We start from the raw sequence: 12,861 nt of genomic DNA on the forward strand, positions 1-12,861 counted from the left end.
TTGGATTATTCAATTACGTTCTACCACTAATCAATACCTCCAATTCAGTTAGACCAATCTATCTGTAATGACTTGGGGTATATCACTGGCCTTCAAATGAGCCCATGTTAAAACATTGCTTATGATCTTGACATTTTAACTAATTACAGACCTAGCCTGCTCTAAATTACTTGAAAAAAAGTCTCGAGATTAAGGTACATCATATTACTGAAACTATCTTTATTGTTCTCTTTCAACCCAAATTAAATCTTTGCTCTCAAAGTCCTGGCCTCGTTGTGGTTCCTGGAATTTCTAAGACTAGAATTGGAGGCAGAGCTTTTTGTTTTCAGGCCCCTCTCTTCTGAAACCAGTTGCCAATTTGGGTGCCGGATGCAGACACTTTCTATTCAAGACTAGACTGAAAACATTCCTTTTTGAAAGAGTTGTATGTTAATTCAGTGTTTATTGAGCTCTTTGGTATTTGATATAAGGGCTGCCCAGTGGTTTGATGGTTAGCATCGTCGCCTCACAGCAGAGGGTTCCAGGTTTGACTCCCACCTGGCTCTTTCTGTGTGGAGTTTGCATGTTCTCCCTGTGTATGTGTGAGTTCTCTCCAGGTACTCTGCGTCCTCCCACCACCCAAAAACATGCATGTCAGGTTAACTGGTGTAACTAAATTGTCCCTAGTTGTCAGTGTGAGTGTGAATGATTTTGTATCTCGTTTGTCTCTGTGTGGCCCTGTGATGGACTGGTGACCTGTGCAGGGTGTACCCTGCTTCTCATCCAACGACAGCTGGGATAGACTCCTGTGGGTATAGAAAATGGATGGATGGATGGTATTTGATATACTATTAATCTGTTGTTTTACCCTGAATTCCTGCTTTTATCGCTATTTCTTTCAGTAATTATTATTATTAGCAAAACTGCTGTAATATTTGAACATTTTATACATTTTACTGTGTGAAGCAATTGCATTTGTGTATTTAATAACATACTATACGAATAAAGGTTTAAAAGACAGACACAGCCTCTTCGAGATAAGCCCTACCAGATATGGCAAGTAAGGCTACAGCAAGGCAACAGATGAAAGCACGTTTCATTATAAAATAATTTTAGGAGAAATATTCAAGAGACGCGACAAAATTAAATTTGTCTTTTTTCTTTTCTTTAAACTACAAATGGCAAATTCTTGTCGCAAAAGTTGTGGTAACGGGGGCAGGAAAGAGGGTTCCTGCGTCCCTTCCTCTGACTGGCTTCAACTAAGATACGTCGCTTGCGTCACTTGTTGACGTCGTGTTGATTTTGAGCGGAGAAATTATTTATTTATAAACTGACGTAAGGGCGCTAAATCTAAAATAACCCGTAAATAAAATGTGAAAATACATATAAATGTATTGATGAAGCAGCTGTACGCATGAAAGGTTCGATAAAATTTGTCATTAACACAATTAATTAGTTGCCGTAGCGTAAGGTTGCGTTAAACAGAAAGTAGCTAACATGGGTAAATGACTAGCTAGCACAGCCGGTCGGGCTTAGCTAGCTAGCAAGCTTACAGCACGAATACATTTTTAGTTAAGATGCTTTCCTGAAATAACTTTATATTATGGACTGTGTTTTCGTATTTTAGTGTTTTATATATCGTTACGTCTTAATGTCAGTTCACATTTCAAGGTAAAATAGATTGTGCTAGAACCACTGAGCCTGTATTAGCTGGCAAGGTTAAGTAGCATCACAAAAGCAGGGTTGCTTGGTAAACGCTCAGCATTGACCTGCAAGTACTTAATTAGCTTGAGCTAACTGGCTATATTAGCATTCCCGGAAACAGATAGGCTAACATAAATCATTTGCTTTCTGTTTTTTGACAGAAAATATGTATAAATATACATTCTTATTGTATGAGTGACTGTCGTAAATGTTACGTTCGTAGGATAATGGCGCCTCGCATACAGCTGGAAAAAGCGGCTTGGCGTTGGGTGGAAACTGTGAAACCAGAAGAAATTAGGCAGGAACATATAGAGCTAGCATATCGCATCAATCTTCCGGCCTGCAAGAGAGGAACCTGCAGGTACAGTATTTACATGTTTAGAAGTATGTCTGTTTTGTTGTCATGTGTCAGTAAGACCCCAAGGAGTAGAAGTAAGCGTAACTGAAGTTGATGGCTAAGTGGCCACCTCTCACAGAGATGTTGACACAGCGTCTATTTTGTTTCATTGCTGGCGAACAAGGCTTCATGTTGTAATTGACAGCTTCATAGACTATACACAAGTTAAGAAGTTACATTCTTTGATCTAACATACCACTACCTAGCTCTGACACACGATGGAGTCGGTTAACACTATTTCCCTCAGATTGTGATGCAGAGATGATTGAGCTTGGTCTTACTTGGTCAATGGTAGCTTTTTACATATTAAAGGCTCGTTTCAAAGTCTGTGAGGTTTTGCATGCGGTGCAACACTAAGCTGTCAGATTCTGATATTGTTTCCACTTAAGAGAGAGATGCACAACTAAATGTTAAAAGAATCTTGGAGGAAAATCTAAAGTAATGACCATGACTTGCTCTGCTAGGAGGAATTGCAAAGGGAATCCCAACTGTCTTGTGGGAATTGGTGAACAGGCATGGCTTGGGGAAATTGATGAGAATGCTTTCCATAATATTGATGACCCAAATTCAGAACGGCGAGACAAGGTATTTCTTAAACCAGTTTCACATATTGCAATTTGTAAACCCAGCTGGCATTTTCTTGGAACTTTTTCTTTTGTACATCTAAATGTCTGTCTCGTTTTTCCCCCTTTCAGAACACATTTGTTGGCCTGACCAACCTCGGTGCAACATGTTACGTCAACACATTCCTGCAAGTGTGGTTCCATAACCTGGAGCTTCGTAGGAGCCTTTATCACTGCCACAATCCACGTGCACATGAACACAACATTGAGTCTGGTATACCTGAAAACCGTGTGGTCACAGTCCGTGACACTTCTAATTCCCTGCTTTCAGTCAGATAGTTTCTGTTTATTTTATATTCACCTTAAGAGTTCCACTTGTAACAAGCTGGCAGTATTATGCTGGGATTTCACTACGTAGTTTATGTTATTCAGGCTGTCTTCTACTGGAAAATCTAAATTATACAGTGACAGCCACAGACTAAAAATCTAAATAAGCCAAAATCAGTAGCAGTCTAATCATTCTCTGAAACTTTTTGGGTATTATGAATGATGTGGTGATCTCAAAGTAGGAACAAAGGGTTCCTACAGCCTGCAGATATTATCTGAAATCATACAACTACCCTGTTAATAAAGATTTAGTGACAGTTATCATAAAACTATATATTTATAGACACATATTTGTATGTGTCTCATATACAAAATCAGAACAGAACCAGTAGAATACCATAGAAAAATTGGACAGCAAATTAAAATAGAAGCACTCGGAAAACAAAAGAAACAAACATCCTTATCAAGGTGTAACAGCAATTGGGATGCAGTTTAGATACAAAGCATATCGGCTAAATCACATTAGTTCATTTTGATCAATGATCAATTTATTGATTAATCTCAGATCCAACCAAAACCCAATCCAATAATTACTATGTTGTTAGTTGGAAGAATTAATGGAGTACTGAATATTACAGGTGCCAGGTTTATTGATTTAAGTTTTCTGTAATAAATTCTTAAAATGACATGACTTTACAGACATTTGTGTCAGTGTAACAGTGCACACGCACGCACACACACACACTCACTGCCTTACATTTGACCTCATGATATTGTCTGAAATGTACATTTTTGTCTCTCTCAGACTACGAGCCCCAGTCCATCTGTGAGCATCTACAGTATCTGTTTGCGCTCTTGCAGAATAGCAACAGAAAATACATAGACCCTTCAGGACTTGTCAAAGCACTGGGTCTGGACACAGGACAGCAGCAGGTAAATCAGCCATGATCATATTCTTAGCCAAGAAATAGAGATACATTTGCAGATTGACACACAACTTGGGTTGAGAAGGTTGCTTTTTACATGTAATAGCTGTGTAATATCCGTTTCAGCTGACGGTGGTGATGTATCACAGCATTATTTCCTAACAGCAAATCAGAAACAAAGAATATGTCTACTCTTTTGAATCACTGACCTCTTTAACAAATCGGTTGCACCTTAAAGGAAAGAGCAATCCTTGCCTGTTTTAGTCTTTACAATTCACATATGTCAAGTAGATTGTGCAGCCCCTCTTTGTGTGGATGGAATCCTCTGAGTGATAACAGGACTGTTGGATTGAATGGTGCATTATACACTACCTGCTATATGTGAGCAAGTACAGACAAGGTGGGACTGTTTTGACGGCTCAGAGGCACATCAGTGGTGGATCAGCTTTGACCCCCTCCACCTCCACTCCCTCTGGTTCTGTACTTTCACACATGACATGATGTGCAGCGGAAGCACATCAACCCAAGCTTAAAGAGGCATATGGCGAAAGAGCCTTCTGAGTTCAGTTCTCACCACACTATGTTCACCCTACTATAGAAAATGAAAACTGATAGCAGTAAAATTCATCCTGGTATTTTGCGATAGTTATATTGTTTGTGTGGATGCAGTTCTTTCTAGACCTTGATGGTGTTGCAGTCAAAATAAGCAGCTTTACTGACATCTTGTTTGTAAATTATGCCAAAAGTGAATTCCATCACAGTAAAAAAAGAAAAAGCAAAGCAACATGTTCTATACAACATTTTAGTTACGACTTTGAAGAACGTATTCAACAGTAGACAGTGGTCTTGATCGACCTGAACCTTTGGCCTGATGGGAGGGTTGTAGACAGGGAGTGAGCTGCGTGTGATGGGTCTCCCACTATCCTTCCGAGGCCTGAACCTTTGGCCTGATGGGAGGGTTGTAGACAGGGAGTGAGCTGGGTGTGATGGGTCTCCCACTGTCCTTCCAAGGCCTTAACCTTTGGCCTGATGGGAGGGTTGTAGACAGGGAGTGAGCTGGGTGTGATGGGTCTCCCACTGTCCTTCCAAGGCCTTAACCTTTGGCCTGATGGGAGGGTTGTAGACAGGGAGTGAGCTGGGTGTGATGGGTCTCCCACTATCCTTCCAAGGCCTGAACCTTTGGCCTGATGGGAGGGTTGTAGACAGGGAGTGAGCTGGGTGTGATGGGTCTCCCACTATCCTTCCAAGGCCTGAACCTTTGGCCTGATGGGAGGGTTGTAGACAGGGAGTGAGCTGCGTGTGATGGGTCTCCCACTGTCCTTCCAAGGCCTTAACCTTTGGCCTGATGGGAGGGTTGTAGACAGGGAGTGAGCTGGGTGTGATGGGTCTCCCTCTGTCCTTCCAAGGCCTTAACCTTTGGCCTGATGGGAGGGTTGTAGACAGGGAGTGAGCTGCGTGTGATGGGTCTCCCACTATCCTTCCAAGGCCTGAACCTTTGGCCTGATGGGAGGGTTGTAGACAGGGAGTGAGCTGCGTGTGATGGGTCTCCCACTGTCCTTCCAAGGCCTTAACCTTTGGCCTGATGGGAGGGTTGTAGACAGGGAGTGAGCTGGGTGTGATGGGTCTCCCACTATCCTTCCAAGGCCTGAACCTTTGGCCTGATGGGAGGGTTGTAGACAGGGAGTGAGCTGGGTGTGATGGGTCTCCCACTATCCTTCCAAGGCCTGAACCTTTGGCCTGATGGGAGGGTTGTAGACAGGGAGTGAGCTGGGTGTGATGGGTCTCCCACTATCCTTCCAAGGCCTGAACCTTTGGCCTGATGGGAGGGTTGTAGACAGGGAGTGAGCTGGGTGTGATGGGTCTCCCACTATCCTTCCAAGGCCTGAACCTTTGGCCTGATGGGAGGGTTGTAGACAGGGAGTGAGCTGCGTGTGATGGGTCTCCCACTGTCCTTCCAAGGCCTTAACCTTTGGCCTGATGGGAGGGTTGTAGACAGGGAGTGAGCTGCGTGTGATGGGTCTCCCACTATCCTTCCGAGGCCTGAACCTTTGGCCTGATGGGAGGGTTGTAGACAGGGAGTGAGCTGCGTGTGATGGGTCTCCCACTATCCTTCCAAGGCCTTAACCTTTGGCCTGATGGGAGGGTTGTAGACAGGGAGTGAGCTGGGTGTGATGGGTCTCCCACTATCCTTCCGAGGCCTTAACCTTTGGCCTGATGGGAGGGTTGTAGACAGGGAGTGAGCTGGGTGTGATGGGTCTCCCACTATCCTTCCGAGGCCTTAACCTTTGGCCTGATGGGAGGGTTGTAGACAGGGAGTGAGCTGCGTGTGATGGGTCTCCCACTATCCTTCCGAGGCCTGAACCTTTGGCCTGATGGGAGGGTTGTAGACAGGGAGTGAGCTGGGTGTGATGGGTCTCCCACTATCCTTCTAGCCCTCTGCCTGGATCTGCCATCGTGCAGAACGCACGCAGGTTCCTGTTCAAGGCCCATTAGACGGCTGAATAATTCTAATGTTGCTGCAAATTATTATTTTTATTTGATATTTTTTATATTTTTCATGTGGTTGCAGCTGCTGTCAGGAATGACCTCCTTCAAACAAACTTGTCACTTTCAGTATTTTATATTTTTTCAATGTTTTACTGTGAATAAACTATTGATTTATGAGATTTGCAAATCAAAGCATTCTCCTTTTAATATTCCTATTTAAACAGTGCCCCACCTTTTCTGCATGTGGGTTGCAGTTTGTGATTTAATAACTCAACGTCCTTACATTCGACTCATTAACTGCAGTGGATATTCATTTTGATTATTTGAACCAGGAAATGTTGACAGCTTTCAAAGTCAGCGCTTGACCAATTGTCAAAAATATTTTAAGTTGTTTGTTTTCTGAATAGTTCCAGAATTAAACAGCTGATTTAAAACATCATTGGAGAATTTGGCCATTTTTAAGCTCTTCAGCTCCACCTACAGGTGTGGGATGTAACACCACTGTCGTTAAAAGAAACACTGGTTTGAGCCCTGCACATGCACAGTTATACATGAGAAGTTGTTTTCATTCTTTAAAGGCTGACAACTCATGCGCAACAGAAAAGGGAGCTAATTCTGACTTACCGTTAGCATCAGTGCAGCTAACACTGCTTCCAGTTTTTTCTCCTGAGCATGTTTTGCTCATACACTTTGTTCTTCATCTCATAAAGTTGTCCCTTTTTTTAAAATGTTATTTTTAATGACAGGTGTCTTTCCACAAAAATTTGATTTGTAATGGTGACAGTCTTTTTTTTTCTTTGATTTATTTATCTTGCCAAAAATATGTCGTTATCTAGTTGTTGGTGCATTACGTGGTACCACAAATTAAAACTGTTGTGGTGGGCTGGAAACAAAAGTAGTGAGGTGTGGTAACTTACCTCCAGGGAAGCTTCAGGCCTGGGACTGTGCAGGTTTGTGTCTTTAAAAAGAGTCAGATTGACATAGTTTTAAGGTCCACGAACTTCTCTGTAGTGTTGCTTTAAAACTGAATGGGAATGTCATCTAGTTTTTAATGAATTTTTACTGCAGACTGGTTTAAACTACAGAGCACTGAATTCAGACTTTTCATTTTCAGGATGCGCAGGAATTTTCAAAGCTTTTCTTGTCACTGTTGGAGGATACATTGTCCAAGCAGAAGAACCCCAGCCTGCAAAATGTCATCCAGCAACAGTTCTGTGGGCAGTTCTCCTACGTTACAGTGTAAGTCTACTCATCACTCAAACTTGACTGTAGCGTTTGGAGCTGTACAAAGTTAGACCAGCTGTACCAGCATTCTTTTATAGGTACGGTGAGGTATGAAATCATTTTAAAAACTTATTTAAACCGATATGTTCAAACACCATCTGTGTCCACTCTACAGCAATGCTCTCGCTTTCCCCTGAGGTGCATTTGCTGCTTTTAACTTCTCCTTATTGTTAGCAATATTGTTTTTCATAAAAACAACCACCTTTTAATGTGGCAATATCTGAAACAAACAATGCCTAAACTGTGTTATTTCTTTTTATCTGCACCGCTCTACTTTGTTGATCAGGAGAGAAAAATCTGGAGGGGTTTTAATTGATTCCAGTCTTTGAATTATTTCATTCAATACTTTTTTATAAAGCACTTGTGACATCATATGTGCCGCATTGAGTTAAAACTTTTAAAAACTTTTATTCCATTTCATAAAGAATACCGGTGTGTGACATATGTCACTATTTAGCCTAGAAATACAGGAATATGAATTGTGGTTCATATCTGCTAAACGGTATAAAAAAGTAAACCAAAAAATGAATCGGGGAAATGATTTGTTAATTTTAAGTGCATAGTGCTATAAAGTATTCAGTGATGTCCCAGTTTATGTAATTAACATCATGATTTCCTTAACATTGATGTTTAGTTTGTTGGAAGACACCAGAGCTCCTGTAGAAAACCCAAGAAAACTGCTTCCAAGTCTTCTGGTATAGCAGTGGACATTTTCAGAAAGCTTCCGAAACAATAACAGGGATAGGGGTTTGCTTTTAGTATTCGTATCACTGATACGATGGATGCCTTAATCAGCTGTCGGGTCATACATACAGCACAAGATCTCTGTTGCTCACTAGGGATGTCACGATTACCCGTTTTCACGATTAATTGCAATATTAAACTGTACGATTAGTTAATCATATCGTTTCCTAAATACTGTAAATTTTCAGAAGAGATTATGCTGGAACCATATTGGTACATCAGCGTAACTCGCCCGGAACTAAAACAAAGTTACACAACAACCGCGTGTCACCGCTTGTGTTGCTTTGTTTTTGGTCCATGCAGTTGAAAAAAAAAAATGAGCAAGGTGTCATTGTGGAAGACGGCCTGCCTAAGTGTAAGACATGCTACAAAAAAGTTGCCATGAAATCAGGCAATACATCAAATATGTCTCACCACCTGCGGGATAACCACCTGGCGTTGAGTGCCAAAGTAAAGGTAAATAGTAACTGGGTTAAGTCATGTCACTCTTTTCCTAACATAACAATGAATTAGTAGAAAATACTTACCATGTCATTTGCCTTTAATGGTGTGCAACACCAGTTCGGCATACAGTGCAATGGGGCAAGTTAAGCCGCATTCACATAACGTTACATAAAGCCAAACATGTTTTATAGTAAGCCGTCAAAACAGTTTCAGTGTCACTGTGCAATGGCCTGTATTAGAAAAAGTAATGTAATCTTCTAAAGCTGCACTCCACCCCCATTTATTTTATTTATTATTTTATTATTTTTATTCATTTCGTCATTGATTATTATTATTATTAACATCATGATTATTATTGTTGTTGTTTAGTATGCAATCATTGTAAATATTTATCTTTTTTTTATTTTATCTTTTTTTTGTGTTTATTTCTATTTGGCTGTTCTTCAGATGTAATCAGTGTGGACGATCATCTGCTCTTTCATCCCGATTCTATGAGCTGGAACTAAACATTCAGGGCCACAAGAACCTGACAGAGTGTGTCACAGAGTTCCTAAAGGTAGCTATAACTCATTACCACATTCTGTGTTTCTTTATCTACTCAAGTAAGTTGTAAAAAGGTTGGGATATGTGCCTTGTATAATCTTGAGTGTATCGACAACTATTAGCCCAACAAAGAGTAAACAGTCAGTTCATACACTTTTGCAGGTTGTTTCCCTCTCTGTGTCCAAAGCATGTCAGATGTGTTTTAAATGATAATGAGTTGAATAAGATATTATTTTTCAGCAAAAAGGATGTTCTTTTTCTAACTTCGCTCGGTGTTTCACTATGGTAATTGCTTCTGGCGAGACCATTACGGAAGCTCCAATGACACAACGTCTGTCTCTGACAGACAGGTCGACATGTGGGAAAGGACCGTCGACCAGTGGGATTGCGACCGTGTTGTGGCAAGCTTCCCGACAGGTCACCAGGTGCTCACCTACCGGGTGCAAGCTTCGGGCTACGTTCACTCGAGCTCGGCGAGGTGCTATGTTAGCCACCGGAACATAGTTAACGCATAGTTGCAAACTATTCTCCACACGACAGGTTATAGTTAGGCTCAAACCGACTATATACCACATTAAAATATATTTATATATTTGTAAAACTAGACTCATCCCTAGTATCACATTTCTCCCCCAGTTGGTATGTCTGTCCCCACAGCCCCCGTCACAGGAGCCGGGCAGAATGAAGGGAAGGACTCTTCCCGTGGGGCAACGATTTCAGGCAGAGACACTGATGTGTATCAGTGTATGTACAAATATGCTGCACAGTCTGTCTGCTTACTGAACGCCGTCACACTATTGTCAGCTTATCAAGGGAAGATTTTGAAGGAGATGGGCCGAGATTCAACAGTGTTTTGATGTCAGTAGCAGAGGGGGAAGATGCTCAGGTGTTACAGAACGAAATAGATTCTCTTTTACTCAAAAGAGCGATCAGAGTGGCCCCGATCAAGGAGAGTCAACAGGGATTTTACTCCCGTTACTTCCTCATTCTAAAGAAAGGTGGATCACTGCATCCCATTCTGGATCTGCGTGTGTTAAACAGTCATCTGAGGAAATACACGTTCAGAATGTAAAATTGTTGTGCCAGTCTATCCGCCCCGGCGACTGGTTTGCCACAATTGATCCAGCAAATGCATATTTTCACATAGAGATTTTCCCTGCACACAGGAAATTTCTCAGGTTTGCTCACCGGGGCACGGCATACGAATACCGAGTGCTCCCGTTTGGTCTCTCGCTGGCTCCACGGGTTTTCAGCAAATGTGTGGAAGCAGCATTGTCTCCGTTAAGGAGCAGAGGTATCAGAATATGTTTCGTACATAGACAATTATCTGATATGCTCTCATTCACGGGAGCAGGCGCTCAGGGATGTGGAGACAGTGACGTCTCCCATCAGTGGTCTGGGTTTCAAAATAAACTGGACCAAAAGCCCAGTGCTGCCCGCACAATGCATCTCCTATCTGGGTCTCAATATAGACTCCCTCAGATATCGTGCCACGCTATCGGAAGAGAGGCTACAGTTGTTCAGTCAGTGTCTGGCCCGGTTTCAACCGGGGACAGCACTGCAGTTCAGACTGGGTCGGTCATTTCAGTAGTGAGGCTGGGCCTCCTGCTGATGAGGGATGTGCAGATGTGGATTGCATCGTTAAGACTGTGTCCCCGTCGTCACCTCTCTCGCTCAGTGAAAGTTTCTGCAGAGTGCTCGGCAGCTCTCCACCAGTGGAGAAATCTGGCGAGAAAACACTCATTGTCAGCTGTATTTCTCATTAAATGCAAAATGCAAAATGGACGTGCTGTCGCACCCATGGCCAAACGTCCAACTGTACGCATTTCCTCCTCTCAGCCTTATCTCCCCCACACTGACCAGAGTGAGGGATCAGGGCTTGTCGCTGGTTTTGATAGCCCCACGGTGGCTGTCCAAACACTGGATAGCAGAGATAGTTCAATTACTATCGGGCCAACCTTGGCCCCTGCCGCTGCGCAGGGACCTCTTGTCTCAGGCCAGGGGGGAGATTTACCACCCCCATCCGGAGCAGGTGGCTCTCTGGGCCTGGCTGTGAGAGGTTAAATTTGGGCTCTGTGGGACTGCCTCAAAACGTGATCGACACTATTCAGTGTGCGAGGGCTTCATCCACTCGCGATGTTTGAGTGGCGAGTGTTTGAGGAGTTATTTAATTCCGGTGCGCAATGAGAGACATTCTATGTTTTCTCCAAGACTTGCTGGAAAAGGGTAAAGCCTTTTCCACAATCAAGGTGTATCTGGCCGCCATTTCAGCATGCCACATAGGCTTGGGGGATAAGCCGGCAGGCCAGCATCCATTAGTGTGCCGCTTTATGAACAGAGTGCGCCGGAAACTTCCAGTTTCCAGGCCTATGGTGCCATTATGGGACTTGGCTGTTGTGTTAGATGTTCTCTCACAACACCCATTTGAACCTTTGGAGGGGGTGGGTCTGAAGTTTTTGTCACTCAAGACCGCTCTCCTCCTCACTTTGACTACTGCGAAGCGAGTGAGTGATTTACAGGCGCTGTCAACCCGGTTTCCTTGCTTGCAGTTTGTGCCGGGCTTGTCTAAGGTGTTTATGGCCTAACCCGGTGTTCCTAAAGTAGCCGTGTTCACCAGGAGCACGGCTACGTCATGGGCTCCCTTTAACGGAATTAGAGTGGAGGACATTTGTGCAACGGTGAGTTGGGCTTCACCGCACACTTTCGTGAGATTCTATAGGTTGGACGTCTCAGGTCCATCTCTAGCTCACGCAGTGCTGGAGTCTGGTGCTTCAGAAACTGGTTGACGCCATCCCAGTCTGGGTCAGGAGCCAGATCACTTCGGGAGATTATGCATTCCGGGAGTGGTCTATATCTCCCATAGTGAAACACCAAGCCAAGTTAGAAAAAGAACGTTGAGTTACTTAACATAATCCCTGATTCTTTGATAATAGAGTGAGGTGTTTTACCAACAATTCTCTCCTTGCATGGATGAGGGAGAAACTGATAAGAATGGCCCGGTCCTTTCCCACATGTCGACCTGTCTGTCAGAGACAGACGTTGTGTCATTGGAGCTTCCATAATGGTCTCGCCAGAAGCAATTACCATAGTGAAACACCTCACTCTGTTATCAAAGAACCAGGGATTACATTAAGTAACCCAACCATTTTTATTTCGTTTATTTAGAATGGGCGTCATAGAATGACAATAAATGAATGTATCCATCCAGTTTGAATCAAAGTTGGCGTTATCAATACGTGTTGTTTGTCATGAATACTCTGCACCTTGCAGGAGGAGAAGCTGGATGGGGACAACCGGTACTTCTGTGAAAGTTGTCAGAGTAAACAGAGTGCCACCCGGAGGATCAGGCTGCACAGCCTTCCTCCAACCCTCAACCTGCAGCTCATGCGCTTCGTCTTTGATAGGCAAGTAGCTCCTGCCACTGACGTAATGCAGGTTGATTGTGGTGTTTTTTCTGTTTACA

At 43.1% G+C, this 12,861-nt stretch overlaps 1 protein-coding gene across 3 annotated transcripts in view; it reads left to right on the forward strand.

The window, feature by feature from the left end:
- The first annotated feature begins 1,240 nt into the window (after nucleotides 1-1,240).
- usp48 (ubiquitin specific peptidase 48) overlaps nucleotides 1,241-12,861 on the forward strand; it is a 59,073-nt gene continuing 47,452 nt past the window's right edge. For 2 of the 3 annotated variants that reach the window (XM_072382960.1, XM_072382962.1), the window contains exons 1-8: nucleotides 1,256-1,400; nucleotides 1,907-2,044; nucleotides 2,545-2,665; nucleotides 2,776-2,917; nucleotides 3,776-3,903; nucleotides 7,498-7,622; nucleotides 9,303-9,411; nucleotides 12,669-12,802. In XM_072382960.1, the coding sequence (XP_072239061.1) occupies nucleotides 1,911-2,044; nucleotides 2,545-2,665; nucleotides 2,776-2,917; nucleotides 3,776-3,903; nucleotides 7,498-7,622; nucleotides 9,303-9,411; nucleotides 12,669-12,802 (893 nt within the window). In that variant the 5' untranslated portion in view covers nucleotides 1,256-1,400; nucleotides 1,907-1,910. Of the gene's footprint in view, nucleotides 1,401-1,906; nucleotides 2,045-2,544; nucleotides 2,666-2,775; nucleotides 2,918-3,775; nucleotides 3,904-7,497; nucleotides 7,623-9,302; nucleotides 9,412-12,668; nucleotides 12,803-12,861 lie in introns of all 3 variants that reach the window. The other variant, XM_072382961.1, reaches the window with a different exon arrangement.

This window comes from Leuresthes tenuis, unplaced genomic scaffold (genome assembly GCF_036924035.1).
Source record: "Leuresthes tenuis unplaced genomic scaffold, fLeuTen1.0.hap1 SCAF_3, whole genome shotgun sequence".
In the NCBI taxonomy this organism is placed as follows: Eukaryota; Metazoa; Chordata; class Actinopteri; order Atheriniformes; family Atherinopsidae; genus Leuresthes; species Leuresthes tenuis.